At 42.5% G+C, this 20,375-nt stretch overlaps 1 protein-coding gene across 1 annotated transcript in view; it reads left to right on the top strand.

Annotated features, from left to right (window-relative positions):
• The first annotated feature begins 892 nt into the window (after positions 1–892).
• The window catches only part of LOC124775580 (G-protein coupled receptor GRL101-like), a 373,429-nt gene continuing 353,946 nt past the window's right edge, over positions 893–20,375 (top strand). Inside the window, exons 1-2 of the mRNA XM_047250411.1 lie at positions 893–899; positions 1,066–1,170. Of these exons, the coding sequence (XP_047106367.1) occupies positions 893–899; positions 1,066–1,170 (112 nt within the window). The remainder of the gene's footprint in view (positions 900–1,065; positions 1,171–20,375) is intronic.

Here is a 20,375-nt window from a genome sequence, read left to right as displayed (position 1 = left end):
ACCGGGATTCAAACCCGGATTTCCTGCTTATCGCGAGCGGTCGCCTTACCATTTGGCTAGCCGTGGACGACTCGCGTGCAGACCCAAGCTTCCATATGTCGTCAGCCATGTGTCTACGACCTGTACTCATACATCCATTATGTACAGGGTGGTCCATTGATAGTGACCGGGCCAAATATCTCACGAAATAAAAAGCGAAGAAAGTGGTCCAGCTAAAACATTCATATATCTTTACGTACTATACGAATAGGTAATAAAAATCTTGGTTCCTATGTAAAAAAACGCAGTTGATATCCGTTTGACCTATGGCAGCGCCATCTAGCGAACCACCCATAGCGCCATCTGGTTTCCCCCTTCAAGCTGGACAAGTTTCGTACTTTGTAGTTTTTTTGTTTGACGCTTATTTCGTGAGATATTTGGACCCGGTCACGATCAATGGACCATCCTGTATTTTCCCGAACAGGTCTGACGTTTTACTTGAAAGTCGATTGCACGGCAGCGGCAGACGCATGCATGTCCAAAGGAAACTTGCATCGTGATCATAATAACACAGGCATTGCAGTATCATGTAGTATTAATAAATGGCTAACCACAAACCTTGCAGCCGGCCGAAGTGGCCGTGCGGTTAAAGGCGCTGCAGTCTGGAACCGCAAGACCGCTACGGTCGCAGGTTCGAATCCTGCCTCGGGCATGGATGTTTGTGATGTCCTTAGGTTAGTTAGGTTTAACTAGTTCTAAGTTCTAGGGGACTAATGACCTCAGCAGTTGAGTCCCATAGTGCCCAGAGCCATCTGAACCACAAACCTTGCACCGTAATCAGAAACACAGACACTGCAATATCGTATAGCATTAGTAAATGGTTAACCAGAGGGCGATCGATGTAGTACTCAGAATGCATTGCCCTTCCGCATATTTTCTGATGATTTTGTTTGTATTTCACTCTTGACGCCTTTTCCGCCTCTGTGGCATTCCTTCTGTTTAATTGTTGTTTTTGTTTAAACAGTTGTAACTTGTTTGATGTAATATACTGAACCGTAACAAGTGTTTCTTCTTCTTTGCTTTTAGGTTGCCTCCCAAATGAATTCCGGTGCAGTAACTCTTGCATCGACCTGGTACGGCGCTGTGATCGCGAACCCAACTGCCCTGATCAAGAGGACGAAACCGGCTGTGGTGAGTATCCAATCCTTCATACACATTCTGCACCTGGCCGTCAAACGCTCATTGCCGCTCCCCTGCTGGATCAATAGTGTGATGCAGTTACCTGTTGCCTTACTTTTGGTATTTTAAAGGAGGCTTTATTGCTATCGATAGACTTGGTATCTTCGTTAAATAATTAAGTATCAACAAAGCACAGTCATATTTTATTTATCATTCCTCGCATTCGGGAGGACGACGGTTCAATCCCGCGTCCGGCCATCCTGATTTAGGTTTTCCGTGATTTCCCTAAATCGCTCCAGGCAAATGCCGGGATGGTTCCTGTGAAAGGGCACGGCCGACTTCCTTCCCCGTCTTTCCTTAATCCCATGAGACCGATGAGCTCGCTGTCTGGTCTCCTTCCCCAAGCAACCAACCAACCAACCAACCAACCAACCACTCCTCTCCAATTTATAATGCAAACGAACAAACAAAATCATTTGTACTCACACTAAACCCATATAATAATGGTCTCGATAGTATCTCTTCATTAAATGTGCAAAAGTAGCTTCATTTAACTGATATTTCGACTCCAGCAAATACGAGGGTCAGTCAAAAAGTAATGCCTCCTATTTTTTTTTCTACGTTTAATTGTCAGGAAATTTAAATGCAATTACATAGGTTGAAAACCACAACATTGAGGATCATTTTGTCTTTTTTCAATGTAATCTCCGCCCATCTCTACAGTTTTGGTCCATCTTTGAACAAGGGCATGTATCCCAGCACGGTAAAAATCACAGCTCTGCTTCCTAAGCCATTGACGCACGGATGTTTTGACGGCCTCCTCATCTTCAAAATGAATCCCACGATGAGCTTCTTTTAGTGGCCCGAACAGATGGAAGTCTGATGGTGCCAGGTCAGGGCTGTATGGGGGATGAGGCAAAACTTCCCATCCAATTTTGACAATCTCGTCAGAGGTGTGACGAATGGTGTGTGGTCTTGCATTGTCATGCAAAAGAAGAACATCTGCCATTGATTTTGTTGGGCGAACTCGCTGAAGACGTGCTTTAAGTTTGTTGAGGGTTGTGACGTATTGAACAGAATTTATTGTGCATCCCTGCTCCAAAAAATCAACCAGAATCACACCCTCTGTATCCCAGAAAACTGTTGCCATAACTTTCCCTGCCGATCGCACAGTTTTGAATTTTTTCTTCCTCGGCGAGCTTGTGTGACGCCACTCCATTGACTGCCTCTTTGATTCGGGTTCAAAAAAATGCACCCATGTTTCGTCCCCGTTCACAATTTTTTTCAGAAACTCATCTCCCTCCAAATGGAAGCGCTGCAAGTGTTGGGAGGCTATTGTTTTCCTTGCCTCTTTATTCTGATCGGTTAACATTCTTGGAACCCACCGTGCACAAACTTTTGAGTACCCAAATTGTTTAATAATCGTGATCACACTGCCTTTACTAAGAGAAATAATGCGACACACTTCATCTGCAGTCACCCGACGGTCACCACGAATGATGTCATCAACTTGCTGAATGTTGTGTGGAGTCACTGCACTCACCGGCCTGCCGCTCCGCTTTTCGTCAGTCAACGGTGTTTGCCCTTCAGCTTCCTTACAACGACGAACCCATCGTCTAACAGTGCTGACATCCACTGTCACAACACCATACACCTTCTTCAGTCTTTCATGAATGCGTATGGGCGTTTCACCTTCTGCATTCAAGAATTCAATCACACAACGCTGTCTCAAACGAACATCGATGTCGGCCATCTTGCAAACTTCTGCTGTGCTGCCACCTGTTGACACAGAAAGTTACTACTGCAGTGGATTGCAGAAGAAGGTTTGAGGAATGGCGCCAAATTCAAATTTTTCACTTAACTTAATTTTTTTAAGTAGAAAAAAAATGGGAGGCATTACTTTTTGACCGACCCTCGTATATGCACTACCTTTGTTCATAATCAGTCATAGAGATTACGTATTACGTCCACATATTATCGCCGGTTCATATGGCTCTGAGCACTATGGGTCTTAACTTCTGAGGTCATCAGTGCCCTAGAACTTAGAACTACTTAAACGTAACTAACCTAAGGACATCACACACATCCATGCCCGAGGCAGGATTCGAAACTGCGACCGTAGCAGTCGCGCGGTTCCAGACTGTAGCACCTAGAAACGCTCGGTGTCGCCGGAATCGTGCCAAATCCCTGATGAACCGGATTAGCGTTGTGTCACGCTGCCACATTTCTGGAGAACATCCTGTCCAATATTATTCGATTAAATCGTATTTGAGGGTGTAAACATAGCAAAGCTATACTATGGGCTACTATTCAAATTGTCCCACGCTGTCACTCGTTTAACAATGAGAATTTACAGGTGTACTTCCAATCGTCTTCTCCTCTTTAAGAACGAATGTAATACTGTTTTAGAGTCAAAGAGTTCCCATTTGGTTTGAAGATAAGAGAAGATACCAATTAAAAGTTGAACGGGTAACCTGGTAGAAATGTGAACTTTTATTCGATGAGTTGTGGACTCTCCTTTACCTTATGCTGCGCTATACCTAAGTTCCAACACTTTCGCTACAAAACATTTACAAACTTGTCAATTCATATTGTGACTGAAAAGACAAGCGACGGTGTGTTCATAATAGCTTATCCATTTATCGAAAGTTAGATTCCTACTAACAGTCCACTTTCTTTAATTTGCCCACCTGTCAAAAGCCTGAATACCCAACTATTGCAGCGCGGCCAGCTGCGATAGGTGCAAGAAGAGCGTCGATGAAGTTCTGTAAGGCATCGACAGGTATGTGGAGCCTTCCTCAGACCATAAAGGTCCCATGAATATCAGGATGCTGTCTGCGAAATTTATTTCTCACAGAAATAGTGACAGAGAAGGAATAAATTTAAGCGTCATAAATGATGCGACAGTTTCTCATGCATTGGATTGTTTATGACGTCATGAGAGGTAGGTGGTTCTTACCCCCGACAGTAACTGTTTCCAGACAGTAAGCGATACAAAGTTTGCTTGAAATTGGCCCAGGGGTATAGGAGGAGATGTGGAACATACGCGCGTATAGGTATAGATCCATTTTTAATATATATGGATGTGACGTACATTTTGCACCCTACTGAGTCTTTCATTGCATTGCAATATTAAGTCCCACTGTGTGTGATTTCGTCAACTGCTAGACCTAATGAGATCGTGCATAATCTGTTTGGAATGAGGAAGGGTTTTACATACAGGAAGCTGTGTGTGTAAGCTTAGCGTAACTTACCTATATCTTTCAGCAGCCGTTATTAGTTCAGTGCGACTTGCCTCTTGTGTACGTGGGACGGTGGCAAACGAAGTACTACTGTCTGGTAGAAACGAATGAATTAGTCAACCTGTATGATCAGCCATTCCAATATTAGCCAGCGCGGTAAATTACACAGATCCATGAACGTTGCAAACGTGATATTTACGGACTCGAACTGCTTGCTTTTGTCATGGCTTACGGCTGTAACTTGCTGTTTCAGCTCCCCGGAAATGTCAATGCCCGTGCTCTTCAAACCACTGCAGAGAGAACTGCCCTCAGGGTATCTCTAGCGTGACGTATGGAGCCGAGGCGCAAAAGGTGGTGCCCCACAGCTAACAGAGACTTGGTAAATCTAGCGGCGGTCGTTATCCTTCCTCCATCTTCTTTAAGTGCCTGACTTACGAAGGACGAATTCTTCCAGTCGCCTTGAGACAATGATCGTTTGAGTATCGGACATAGATGATCAATAATATAGCTAGCTGAAAGGTCTCCATGACAACATACAGCATGGGAGCAATGAAAGTTTAATATATTCTTTTCCCGTCCAGTTAACGATTTATCTAGAAAAACAACAAAAATTAGATAAGTTATTGGAATATATTCACGTCCTTGTTAAATCATGTCCACAAAACAGAACAATGATAATATTCCGACTCATTAGATTGTGTACCACTGATTCTAACTTATCATGTTTTAATGTAATGAGCTGTGTTCACGCAACGCTATGGCGAGGGATATTTCTTTGGGAAAGGCCGATATTTACGTTGTTTTCAAGGAACGATGTAAGTTTGTAACATATAGATAATGTGAGGTCATCAGTCGCCTAGAACTCAGAACTACTTAAACCTAACTAACCTAAGGACATAACACACATCCATGCCCGAGGCAGGATTCGAACCTGCGACCGTAGCGGTCGCGCGGTTCCAGACTGAAGCGCCTAGAACCGCTCGGCCACAGCGGCCGGCATATAGATTATTAACTGCCCAGAATCGTTGGCAGAATATTTGAATTTGGGCAGAACTCATTCACATGTAGATCAGATGGCTGACTGCCGGTAATTTTTCCGTTTTGATAATGTCTTTTATTAGGCGATTTCAAGTGGATAGCCAGATCTTCATAATGTTAACAAAAATTGTCGTCATCTTTTACCGATGACATTTCCAGTCGTCTGTACCTTCCGATATTAATTGCTGAAGATCAAACCACTGATACTTTCTCAGCAGTTCCTTTTTAACACTGAGTCACTCGACTTTTTTTGAATCCTTTTGTGGCTCTTCTCCACATACGCATATTTATTGCCTTTAAATCTCTATTTTATTTATTGCGTCGGGGTATAACATCCGATAGCTGCATAGTATTGAAATTTGTTTCACCGCTTAAGGCCTGTTTCGCCATATACTGCACGTTTCATATACAGTCGACTGCTGTTGTCAATAGAAGCTAGATTCATTTACTTGTTTTACAGTTGAATTCTATCGTCTGATCTCGCGTTGCTGTTGAATTGTTTGATCACCATCACTTAATAGAATGAATCTTTACCCTTGTCGGCGGAGTGCCCGCCGTCATAAAACTTCCTTGCAGATTTCATCTATAAGTTGGAACGAGACCCGAACCCAAAACACTGTCAATCGCTGGCAAGTTTCTTACCAGCTGAGCTATTCACACTTCACTCACGACTCTTTCTCACAACTTCACTGCAGCCAATACCTGTCTCCAAGTTTCCAAGCCTAACAGTTCTCTGCATACCTTGCAGGGTAATGGCGATGCCGTGCGAAAAACCATAATTTGACTGAAAAGACGGTGTAGTACCACTCCAGGTTGTAGTGCTATCATTGGCTGCACCACTCCCGTCGTCCCCATCTGTACTGCAATGACAATCGTCGCCATGTTGACTGTATGTGATGCACCAAACGTCATATCGCCTTCCATGTGGATACTAGTTTAGCTACACACAAGATCATTGCCTAACACAGTGTACATGACGTGCCTTGGCGATCCTGAACGGTCGGGCGAACGTGATGTCCGTCCTTCCAGGTGCTAGTGACTTGGGATTGAGTGTGACGGCCCCGGTCTTTTTGCATGCTAATCACATGGGGCCATAAGGATCCTGCATGGTTTTGGTCATGGCTCTCTTGAACCCATCGATTCCATATTGAAATGACAGTCCCAACCAATGTGAACAACTGCAATCACGACAAGCTACTATGCTATCCTGTGCGGTAAGACGTTTTCCCTTCCTACAGAGGGGATCATACTACCTTCCCACACACAACAATCAATAAAAATATAACTTCTGAATGAGAAACATGCCACAAAATCTCTCCTTATATATACACACATCAAAAAAAGTTTTGCATCACCTCGGTTCCCAAAACTCCTGTAGATAGACGGTGACTGTGGATATTATATCACAGACACAGTCCCTTTGACTGTTCAGACATGTCAATAAACACACCCAAAGATGTAAACAACCATGCATGAGCAGCGCCTAATAAGCGGAGGGGGTCCGACACCCGATCAGTTCCAGTCATCCCACCAGGACGGAGGTACACGCTCGTGTTGTCTGTAGTTCAACCATGCCTAGACGGTTACTACCGCGTTTCGATCGCGTCCGCATTGTTACTTTGTGCAGGAAGGGCTCGTATCAAGGGAAGAGTCCAGACGCCTCGGAGTGAACCAAAGCGATGTAGTTCTGACATGGAGGAGATACAGAGAGACAGGAACTGTCGATGACATGCCTCGTTCAGGCCGCCCAAGGGCAACTACTGCAGTGAATGACCGGTACCTACAGATTATGGCTCGCAGTAACCTGACAGAAACGCCACCATGCTGAATAATGCTTTTCTTGCAGCCACAGGACTTCGTGCTACAACTCAAACTGTGCGCAATAGGCTGCATGATGCGCAACTTCACTTCCGACGTCTATGGCGAGGTCCATCTTTGCAACCACATCATGCTGTGCGGTACAGATGGGCCCAACAACATGCCGAATGGATCGGTCGGGATTGGGGTCACCTTCTCTTCACCGATGAGAGTCGCATATGTCTTCAATAAGACAATCATCGGAGGCTGAACGCCTTAGACACACTGCCCAGCGAGTGCGGCAAGGTGGAGGTTCCCTGCTGTTTTGGAGCATTATGTGGGGCCGACGTACGCCGCTGGTGGTCGTGGAAGGCGCCGTAACGGCTGTACGATACGTGAATTCCATCCTCTGAGCGATAGTATAGCCATACCGGCAGCATATTGACGAAGCATTTGACCTCATGGACGACAATTGGCGCCGCCATCGTGCACATGTTTTGAATAACTTCCTTCAGGATAACGATCGCTGTTGTGCGCCCTAAAACACTAATCATCATCATCATCATCAGGATAACGACATGTCTGGACAGGAGTGACCAGCATGTCCTCCAGACATGAACCCTATGGAACATGCCTGGGATAGATTGAAAAGGACTGTTTGTGGACGATGTGACCCACTAACCACTCTGAGGGATCTACGCCGAGTCGCCGTTGAGGAGTGGGATAATCTGGACCAAAAGTGCCTTGATGAGCTTGTGGATAGTATGCCACAATGAATACAGGCATGCATCAATGCAAGAGATCGTGCCACTGGGTATTAGAGGCACTGATGTGTACAGCAACCTGGACACCTCTGAAGATCTCGCTGTATGTTGGTACAACATGCAATGTGTGGTTTTCATGAGCATGTTGATCTCTAAACCAATTTTCTGTACAGGTTCCGGAACTCTCGGAACCGAGGTGACGCTAAACTTGTTTTGATGTATATATGACGGTAGTATCTGTTCCCGAAAGAACAGTTACCGTGAATGATCATGCAGCTTTGCTAGAAATGAAATGATAATTAAATGGACACCCTAGCTGCAAACAGGCGTTGATGTACTTCATTGGGGACATGTTTCCCGTGAGAAAGCAAAGCTGCATGGTCATCCACGGTAACCGTTCTTTCGGGAATAGATACTACCGTCATATATAGTTAAAATATGGCTTCCCGGCCATTGACCTTCTTGTGCGAACGCACACGCTATGCCCGAACTCGTACGGGACTTGGTAGATTAATCTGCCACGAGTAATGAGTATGATGGGCAAACATCTATTAGGCGCACTACGAATGTAGTGGTGTGGACATGTTGGGAATGTGGATTTCACGGGAATCGTGCAAGGGATAAGTCCCTGCAGACGCACTATACTCTGTGCCCGCGGTGGCTCAGATGGATAGAGCGTCTGCCATGTAAGCAGGAGATCCCGTGTTCGAGTCCCGGTCGGGGCACACATTTTCAACATGTCCCCAATGAAGTACATCAACGCCTGTTTGCAGATAGGGTGTCCATTTAACTATTATTTCATTGTTTTGATGTGTGTAGAATACACCTGAAAACTGTGACGATGATTCCTCGATTCACAAAATATTCCGAATTAGATATCTATTCGGATCTCCGGGAGGGGACTGGCAAAGTGATATTGAGCATGACAAGAAGTCTGAATAACCAACGATATGGTAAGATAAAGTGTGGGATGTAGGTAATTTATGGCAGGTAAGCTAACAAAACTGATGAGTGAAATGCTATGGATTAATCTATGAGGGGTATTCAACAAGTAATGCAAAATTTTTTTTTTTTTTTTTTTTTTTTAGCAGGTCGGTTTTATTCAGGATTCCAATACACCGCAGTATTACGCACTCCTTTGGCCAGAAAACACTGTTTTCCAGCATAAATCTCTGCTCAATGCGACCGCCTTACGATACCTTACTGGAAGGACCTGTATGCCCGCATTGTACCACTGTACTGGTCGACGTCGGAATCAACCACATGCTGCATCAGAATCATCATTCACGAACTGCTTCTCAAGGAATATATACTTCATTGGGTCAAACAGATGGTCCTTCGTCGTTCTTTATTGTCTTTTCATTGGGTCAAACATATGGTCCTTCGTTGCTCTTTATTGTCTTCTGCTGGGCAGTGAGGAACGCAGTGGGCACACACCTTTGAGTAGCCCAACTATTACACGAGTGTGTCTGCACTACCAACAGGTGCGTCCACTTCTTCAGTGAGGTTTTTGATTGTGGTCCAGCGATCACCTCGAATGAGTGTCCTCACGTTCGAACATTGCAGGAATCACAGCTGTGTGAAGCCTGCCGGTACGCGGGAGGTAGGACAGGTTTGCGAGACCTTCTAGAGATGACGACAGACGCCTCTCTCAACGACTCATCATGCTTTTGTTCAGTATCAGCTTTCCGCAGACATTCTGCAAGCGACTGCGAATATATCTGTGACGCTCTGGTTTTTCGTGAAAAGAAAGTCAATAACAGCTCTCTGCTTGGAACGCACCTCCGTTACAGACGCCATTTTGAAGGCTAAATATAGCGCCGATATCTATGGTACATGAAACTATAAGGCTTGCAGCGAAAATATTCCACGATGTCTCACAACGAATTCCGCAATTTTTCAACGGAAATTGGCCGAGAAATAAGGTGTTGCATTACTTTTTAACGCGCCTTGCAGATACAGTGAGTGATAGTGAAGTGAAATGGAAATAAAATAACGATTTCTATTGAGACGAATACAAAGCAATATCAACAGCAGGAGAAAACGGCATAAAGGGAGCTGTATTAGGTATGAATGGGAAGATAGGGCAGAGAGTGAGCATCTGTGCACATTTCAGTGACATGAATGCTCTCATCACCAACACATACAGGAATAGATCACTTATAAATGTTTACGTCACATGCAGAAGATAAAGAGATAGAAAACTGTGTAAGGATATTGAACATAATGTTTCCCGTAAATGGAGATCAAAATCTAATAACCATGGCTGACTGACACGCTATGGTAGTGGGAAGTCCTATAGATGAACTTAAAGCAGAATATCGGCTTGATAGTAGGTGTGTCAGGGGGCCAATAGTAGCGTAGCACTGCATTACATTCAGCTGATAATAGCGAATACACAGTTCAAAAATCACAAAACGGGGAGGTATACTTAGAAAAGGCCTAGAAGTAGTGCAGACAAAATTTCTGTCATTAACGGTTTGTTGTAGTTGTTGAGCACCCAGAACCTCTGACTGCGTCTTGTCTTTTTGTATTTAGACAACAGTGAAGGAACCAAATTTTTCAACATTGTGATATATTTCTTCACCGTTACGCAGTACTGTGGTAATATCTGACCATCACGTTCAGCTTGAGCAAGAGCTATCGACCCTATCGAATCCAGCTAGTTAGTTGTCCCCTTTTAAATATGGCGAATCACGCGTCCAGAGCACTTACTTAACACACCTTCACTGAACTACCTCTGCTTGTTTTTGAAACATGAAACTGATCTCAGTCTGTTACATACATTCTCCCTAGTACAAATCTTCAGAACAAAGCACCTGTAAGTACAGCCTACATAACAAGACATCCTATATGAACATACCGAGCGAGGTGGCGCAGCGGTTATCACACCGGACTCGTTCACGGGAGGACGACGGTTCAAACCAGCATCCGGCCAACCAAATTTAAATTTGCTGTGATTTCCCTATATCACAATAGGCAAAGGTCGTGATGTTTCCTTAGAAACGGGACAGCCGATTGAATTCCCCATCCTTTACACCATCCAAGCTTGTGCTCCCTCGATGTCGACGGGACGTTACACCCAGTCTTCCTTCCTTCCTTTTTCCTATATGAATATATACTGAAAAGCACACAAAAGAGGAAACGCCAATGACTGCAAGACATAAGCATTCTGATTCAGCATTTAATGACAGGCAGCTTGGTTTTAATTGAAAGAAAGGTACTGTCGATGATCACTTAACTCGCTTGTATAGCCATGCGTGTTACAGCGCCGCTTCCGAGACGGAGAGGCGCGCAGGCCCCGAATAGTATACGTCCAGCGGATTAACGACAAGGGTGGAGTGGTTTTTAGGCAGTTTCCCACATTCCACTAGATGGATACCGGACTGTTATCCAATCCTCGTCTCAGTTTTACGACATACAAATTTCGCGAGACAAAGGCACAAGAAAAAGCACCAGTACTGCACATTGTCACTTAACTTGTGACTCTGAAAAATACAGATGATGAAAACAAATTTCCATGCTGCTAGTAACGCAAGACAATGGAGCGGAAATTACGGCTGAACAGGGTCATATGCATAACAGCGCGGGCTGTAGGCTTATATCGATTACATTTCTAAAACAAAATTGGCATATAAGATACACTAGCTAAGTAACAGCAAAATTATTAATCCACAAAGAAATTACGAAATGCCACAAGCAACGGAAATATTAAGAGGTAACAACAATCCAATTCATGAAACATTAATGCAAGGAGTGAGGAAATCATAGCAGCCACTGTTCATACCCGTGGGCTTCAGTTCCACAAAGGACAACCCACCAGTTGCAAATTCTTGCAACACTCGATGATAATGATCGACGGAAAGATATCCAGTCAATTAACTGATTTGATTCCGCACACAGTCTCAGCTGCCTCAACTAGAGCCCTCTTAAAATCGCCCCATTCTTCTTCCACTGTTCTCTGATCTTCCTTTGGCAGCTTCTTCCTGATCAGTGTCTGGTACTGGGTCCTCCGATCATCCTCTTTCAGCATCCATGTCTTCAACCTTTTCTCCTGTATATCTGTTGCCCTCCTATCTTTTTTCTCTCTTAGGGTGGCTACCAACAGCCGATGGTCGCTGTCTAAGGCCTCAGATGGTATGACCTTAACATCTGTGAGGCTGCTCATCATCTGCCTATCCACTAGTACATAGTCTACTACTGAAGTTTGGGACCAGTCCCCACTGTACCAAGTTATTTTGTGACTACTCCTCTTCTTGTACCACGAATTTGCGATCGCCAGCCCATTCCTCTTGCAGAATTCCAGCAACAATTTTCCTTCTCTATTTCGGTTCCCCCAGCCCTCTGGTCCCATTATCTCCTCGAATCCTTTCCTGTCTGTGCCAACATGTGCATTGAGGTCCCCTATTATAATCTGATTTCCTCCATTTAGCTGCTGTTGCATGTCATCTTCAAATTCCTCCTTCTCCTTTTTTGTACACCCCACCTGTGGGGCATATGCTTGGATGATTTCAATGCTTTTTCCTTTCACCCGTACTCTGGCTTTTATCATTCGATCATTGATACCTTCCACCTCCTCCTGCAGACCCTCTCTGACCACTATTGCCACTCCATTTCTTCCCCTCTCATTCCCTATCCAGTACAGTTTACATCCTTTACTTAGTGGTTTTTCACCAACTCCTCTCCACCTAGTCTCAGCAAGTCCCAAGATGTCCAATTTCCTCCTTTCCATCATTTCTACAATTTCTTCTAACTTCCCAGTTAGAGTCCTTACGTTTAAGGTGCCCAGCCGTAAACCATCTCGTAATCCTTTTCCATTGCTTGGTCCGTTTCCTTTAAATCCGTTCCGTGATCCGAGGCATGTTCCCTTTTTGAAAGCAGTTGATTTATCCACTACTGGCTTGCTAGGCCTATCGCAGCTTCACCAGAGCCCCGTTAGCCGTCACGTTTCAGGGTTCCCATAGGGCCTTCTCAGCTACCGTAGCGGTCCTGGGGCACACGAAGTCCCCGCTGTACATCGCCCCTAAAGGCAATCCCCTACTTTGTGCCGTTGCCCATCTCCCACGACTTGGACGAGGGGTTGGACTTATGGGAAGCGAGTGCCTGAGGATCATGGATAATAATGGAAGAGTTGTGGAGGAAATGCATGAGCTCAAAAAGATTTGGAAGCAGTACTTTGAAGATCTGTTGAATGCTGCCAAGCAGGTAACTAACAGCGATGGAGAGCCTAAGGCAGCAGACGATTATAATAGTGGGGAAATTGATGATCTAACTTGGAATGAAGTGGAAGAAGCCATAAAGAGGATGAAAGGGGGCAAGGCACCAGGTTGGGACGAAGTAACAGTGGATATGATACGAGCAGCAGGAGAAGTAGGAACCCAGTGGCTATACAGAGTGCTGAGGGTGGTGTGGAAGGAGAACAGAATTCCTGAGGATTGGAAGAAAGGAATTATAGTCCCGATCTTCAAGAAAGGGGATAAAAGGAGATGTGAGAACTACAGAGGAATCACCCTGCTATGCCACTGTGGAAAAATCTATGAAAAGATGCTGGAGAAGAGAATAAGAAGCAGTATTGAAAGTAGACTGCAAGAGGAGCAGTACGGTTTCAGACCGGGAAGATCAACAACGGACCTCATATTTGCGGTAAGGCAACTGCAGGAAAGGCACTATGAGTACGGGAAGGACTTAATCATGGCCTTTTTGGATATTGAGAAGGCGTATGATAGTATCTGTAGGGACAAGCTCTGGGATGTGCTGAACGCAAAAGGGATAGATGAAGAGATTACACGAAAAGTCAGAAAAATGTATGAGGGAAGTGAGAGTTGTGTGAAAGTGGGGAGGGAACGTACTGCATGGTTCAAGCTGGAAAATGGGCTGCGACAGGGAAGTGCACTTTCGCCTTTATTGTTTATTATTGTTATGGATGAAATCCTACAGCAAGTATCAGATGCAATTGGAGATCATAAAATGAAAGCAGTGCTTTTTGCCGATGACCTGATGTTATGGGGAAATTGCGTGAAGGAGGTGCAAGAGCAGTTAGATGCATGGGAGGCAACGGCAGCACAATATGGAATGCATTTCTCTGCAAAGAAAAGTGAAATAATCGTCACAACAAGGAAGAAGAATAGGCCAAATGTGGATATAACTTGTGGAGGGGAAAAACTACAAGTGGTAGAGAACTTCAAGTACCTGGGAAGCGTGATTGAAAGTAAGGGGGGAAACGCAATGGAAATAAATGAAAGATGCAGAAAAGCAGGGCAGTTCTACAAATGCATTAGGGGGCTTATTTGGAGCAAGGAGGTGCCACAGAAATCCAAGGGAATTATATACCGAACCTACTTTGTCCCCATATTGACATACGGAAGTGAGACATGGGTAATGCACAAAAGCGACAAAAGTAGAATACAGGCTAGTGAAATGAAGTTCCAGAGGAGCAGGTTGGGTGTAACAAGACGAGACAGATTGCGAAATTTGTATGTGAGGGAAAGACTAAAGGAGGAACCAGTACAGGACAGGATAGAAAAATCAAGACTGCAGTGGTATGGACACATGAAGAGAATGGATGAGGGACGAATTCCAAAGAGGATGTTTGATCTGCAACTGGAGGGGAAGAGGCCCAGAGGAAGACCAAGAGATAGATGGGTGAAGGGAGTGAAGGAATGTGTGATGAGAAGAGGAGAGAACTGGACGAAGGTGGAAGAGGGGGAATGGTGGAAAGACAGAACACGGTGGAGAGGCTTGTGTTCCCGACAGACCCAGCCAGTGGCTGGAAACTGTCCAAGATGATGATGATGATGAGAGAGGCTACGTAAGCATTGTACAAAGAGAGATCATGAATGAATGTATAATCCTGACCCACATGGGTACGAAGCTCAACTCCATTCGCATAATACTGAGATACCTGTCAAGCAAACTTTCTATAAAATGAGTGAATTTATCACCCAGTACTGCAACACCGGAAGTTCGATGACTTCTTCTAAGTTAATGTAGAAAATTGCAACGGTAATGTGTTCCCTACACGCAAGAGAATCGAGCGACCTCGGTATTAAAGGAGCACGCATCTCTTCTATCTGCGTCCATCCTGTGTAGGAATTCCACACAACTGTAGAATGAAGGCTTTCACGACCGGGTGACATGGCTGTTGATATACTTTCCGGGATGTGAGGTCGTGGTCCAAGAACTTTTCTGCTCCTTACGTTTCGTCTACAACTGCGCTGGACTTCCTCAGAGGCCACGGCTCTCTATATAGCCACGGCTATATAGAGAAGCTATCGAAATTTATAAACATCACGATAATTTTAGTAGGAACGAGGAGGCTATGAAACTTAGCGATATATGGACAGTGGCTCTACAAAATTGCTAACAATTTTTATCTTGGACAAGGTGGTAATCGATAGTCAACCTTATCTTTGCTATGGGTTATGAGTGGCTCTACAAAATTGCTAACAATTTTTATCTTTGACAAGGTGGTAATCGATAGTCAACCTTATCTTTGCTATGGATTATCACTGCTCATCACGTGTCACCTGAACCACGCCCCCCTTTCTCACAATATATAAGTCACTCTCAGACACCCGACCAGTCAGTCAGCAAGACTCAGAGGAGCAGCGCCTCTGAGGAAGTCCAGCGCAGTTCTGGACGAAACGTAAGGAGCAGAAAAGTTCTTGGACCACGACCTCACATCCCGGAATGTATATCAACAGCCATTCCACACAACTGCTTAAAATGAAATCCAGTTCTTTCAAAATTTCATCGGACCAATAGTGATTAGCCGCCACTCCACAGCACTCCATGTGACATTACTGTCAGCATGCCGTGTGTCATCTGAAGTTATCCACACTGACTGACTCTTGTAAGCAGCTTTAGAAGTTTCGTTTAACAACTGCGGCGGTAGTAGTGAAACAAATCGAAATAGCAGTCACGTTTCAGGATTAAACGTTAGCCTTTGATACTTCATTTCCTCATCCTTATACAGGAACGACGGGTGAGGTGTGGTCTGAACCCCAAGAAAAATTTCCGCTTCCAGCTCCAATTCCAGCTCCATTTCCTGACAAATCTGGTAACATTTCTGTATAATTCTCAAACAGAACCACAGAATGGGATCCTTTGAGGATGGGCACAATGTTACAAGGCAATGGAAACACAAAGAGCTCTCCTAGACTCTTTCCTGTAGGATCTACTGCATACCACGAAAAGGAAATCGGGTGCACACCGACCCTCAGAAGAAACATAAGTAACCCCACTGAAATACGCCATACAATGCTGTTACAGAAAACCTCAAGAGTAAAAGAAAGACAAGTCCCATAAACAAAAACACATTATGTATCATTGAAATCAGTAGTGCACTTCCAGAACTGAAAAGGTTATCACCCCAAAGGAATGAAATGAAATTCATCTTCACCTTCAGCAAATGAGAAAAAATGAAATTGCCTAAGATACGCCAGATGGAAGAAAGCAAGATAATTACTCCACGAAAGGCAGTTTCTAAGGGTACTTATGCTGTACCAAAGCTCTCCAGACTCCTTACTGATAACCAATGAACAGGAATAAATTGATGACTATGGATCATGACTGAACAAGGTTAAACAGAAGAATGTAGATAGCTTTCTCATAACTATCGAAAGTTCAGAGAAAAAATTTTAATTCTTCCTGACTTGTCCTCTTGACACCAAGTAAGTTTCACACGGATGTTCGTCACAGTACATTTGCAAAACAATAGTGCCCTCTAAAGACACGCAATCACACATTAATCATCCTAGCTAGTAGAATAATTCATTGATTTGCTTCCAACTGTGAGACGTTACATGAACATTATACACGGAGATACGATGAATGAGTGATCAGATATCCTCGCCCACATGGGTACGAAGGCGAACTCCATTCGCATATTACTTAGTCAAGCAAGTCATCAATAAAATGAAAAAAATTACCCTGCATTAATGACATATCGAAAGTAGAATAGCTTGTAGTAAGTTAATATTTTTGATTTGGACGGGGTTTCAGAGTAACCTCATGCCCTGATAGCGCGAAACTGACCCTAAAAGGCGAAAGTTCAGCAAATATTGTAACCTCCCCACCGTAATTTAAAAGGAAAATGACAATACTTAATACAAATGGGAGCCGAGTGTAACCTCCCCACAAAAATTTAAAAGTAATGAACAATATTATTTATGGATGCTAATGGACATTGCTCTATGCGTAACCTGCCCACAATGAAATGTACTGACAATGGGAACAAAAATGTGAAATTTGCAATCTGACTCAAATATAAATTCTTCACCAGAAAATTAAAGTCCATTCAGTGATAAGAAAATTCAATTAAACCGAAATATCGGTCTTTGGCCCTGTGTAAAACAATCAGAATTAAAGTCTTACCTCAGAATAAATGGATGTCACATATCTGCTCTTGTTGTTGCGCACCGCTTGGAGGAACTGCATTGCAAATAATAATATTCTCTTTTTTTGTGATTTTAGTGGAATTTTTCTTCAAAAGAAGTGGAATGAAATGGGAAGTGCAACGAAATCTTGAGTTCAATAAAAAATTAAATTTTTGAAAAAATGCTTTTGAAATAAAAAATTATTATTGGGAGACTTGTTGGAGAATAATTACAATAAATAAAATTTTTCATTATCTAATGATTATATTAATTAACCGTATACCTTATTCCTCATCTTGACCAGTGTTGCCGACCGCCTACATCACACAACCGCACTGGGCTGCTACTACTGACCGACCGCTCTGCATGACGACTACAGACTGAGTACTGCTCTCAACTAGACAGAGCTACAGACTCGCAACGACTAAACTGACAGACTCGCAACGACTGACTTGACCGACTCGCAACGACAGACTACTGCTACTCACAGACTGAGAACCGCTCGCAACACTCGCGCGGTCAAGCGCATACTCTCTGGTCACAGATGCTACAATGCCTCGCCATCGCTGCTATGTTACATACGTGTTTCATAACCCTCCACTGGGGGGGCAAAAATTTGGCAGCGATGGTGAGTCATTTGGACTTGCCAAGCGCGGCAAAATTTTTCTTTAATTAACAAAATTCTACAACTTACAGAGTATTTAAATGTTGTGCACACGCACTAAGTACAAAATATATCAGACAAAGACAAAATGTGAGTACAAAACATAGTAGCAAATCAGAAAAGTATATACAAATTATTTGACAGATAAAGTGCACAGGCACTGAAAAAATTCTTTAGCATATTCAGAACAAATAAACAGACTGGCAAAAAATATTATGTTGACAAGTGACATAAGTGTACTCGCATTGGAGTTCAGCGAGTCGAAAAATGTATAACCTATGAACATAAATGATGTTACCAAAAATTTTTTTCTTTATGTGACAAGAATCAGGATAGGAAAGGGAAGGATTGCATCATGGTTGTAGCACTTTAGATTGCACACAGCTGCTCTGAAAGTCCATATCTTTCCACAGAAGTACAACACCAAGTGACACAACTTGAAGTTCTTTTCCCATCAGAATTTATCAGTGTAGCCAAGACACTGAACTGTCGTAGTGATGTTCCACGTTTTCATTTTGGCAGTACATTAGGTACACCAAACAGTGGGACCATAATAATGTCTTCATCGCTCATGGTGGTGGACAGCATGTCGTGTCAACACCACACTCTTACAAGGCACACCAACGTAGAATTAGTGCAAAACCAAAGATAGTGCTCCATGATCACTAGGATAAACAGGACAAATGGACATTGCAGTAATTCAGGGTAGTCAGCTTATGAGGTGAAGGACATCAAGTCACATAATATTGACAATTACAGACTTAATTAGTAGTTTGTGGCATTCCTAGCCCAGTTATTGAACATTTCTGTACCAAGTATGTAGTATTACAGAAAAATGTTCATTGATTGTTTTACATAGAATCAGTAGCCTTCTTTTCCTGGTTACAAAGCATTATGAAATAATCGCATTCTTTTCAGTTACAGAGTATAATTAAGAATCATTAACCTTCTCCTAATTACAGTTAATTAATCATTTGTCATTCCAATAATCATTAGCCTTTTCCTAATTACAGTTAATTAATCATTTGTCATTAATTAATCATTTGTCTAATTACAGTTAATTAATCATTTGTATAATTCCAGTTAATTAATCACATTAATCATTTGTCTAATTACAGATAATTAATCATTTGTCGTTAATTAATCATTTGTCTAATTACAGTTAATTAATTGATCATTTGTCATTTCAATATAGTAAGAATTATTAGCCTTAATTAATTACAAAGCATTATTAAACAGTACCATAGTTAATTAATTATGTGTCATTCCAATCTATTAAGAATCATTAGCCTTCTTCTAATTACAAAGCATTATTAAACAGTCACATTCTTTTCTGGTTACAAAGTATCAACATTGGAAACAAGAGCTAATCAATGGCATAATTAATCACAATTCGTGGAGTGACATTAATTATTGGCACTCAGAGGCCAGCAAGTATTGAATAGAATCATCATTCAGTATTATTCAGATTATTACGAAGTCATTATTAAAAATCAGTTAATTACAGTCAAATCATTAATAATCACAGGCATTATAAGTGGTATCATTACAATAAACAGTGGCAGTTATTAGCTAGTGACAAAGCATCATTTTGAATATAGTCTCATTAAGAGGTCATTACTCAAGTGACATGCTATTCAGAGTTGATCAGTATTATTCAGAATTTTCTCAAACTGGTATCACTATTTGGGACTGTTAATACTTTTTTTTTTTTTGTTAGCAATGCATTGCGTTGGGATCGAAAATTAATTGCTGATACATAACACTATTTGCTTTTGACCTATTGCAGCAAATGAGGATAGGTAACGTCATTCGTCATGAGTCAGCTGTAGCAAGATTATGTAACAAGGCAGTACATGTGATCACATTTATAAACGATAGACACAAATGGGTAAAAAAATATAAAAATGCAAGTACTAGAACAGGTATAATAAGTAACAGGTTTAGTAAGTGTCATGAAAAACTTCTCCTGGAAAAAATACAAAAACGGATTATTGACCTGAAAGAAGAAACGCACACTATGCTGAAAAGTAGTGAACTTCGAATTAACAGGTAGTGAAATGTGTATAAAATGTGCTCCATAGCTGTCCTTTCCAAAACTTTCCGTCATCCTACTATGCAATGTAACACCTGCTGTCAAAGCAAACTGCAACAAATACTTAAATAACTACGTAGCATAAATACATTACTTCAACATTATTCTCATCTGTAAAGAAAAAACTTCATTATCCATCACTTCATTATCCATATTATCATAACTTCATTATTATCACCACCTGTAAAGAAAAACTTCATTATTCATAACATCATATCCTTCATCATTATTCATCAGTAT

This window comes from Schistocerca piceifrons, chromosome 2, assembly GCF_021461385.2.
Source record: "Schistocerca piceifrons isolate TAMUIC-IGC-003096 chromosome 2, iqSchPice1.1, whole genome shotgun sequence".
Taxonomy (NCBI): Eukaryota; Metazoa; Arthropoda; class Insecta; order Orthoptera; family Acrididae; genus Schistocerca; species Schistocerca piceifrons.
This window is presented reverse-complemented; position numbering and strand designations above follow the sequence as displayed.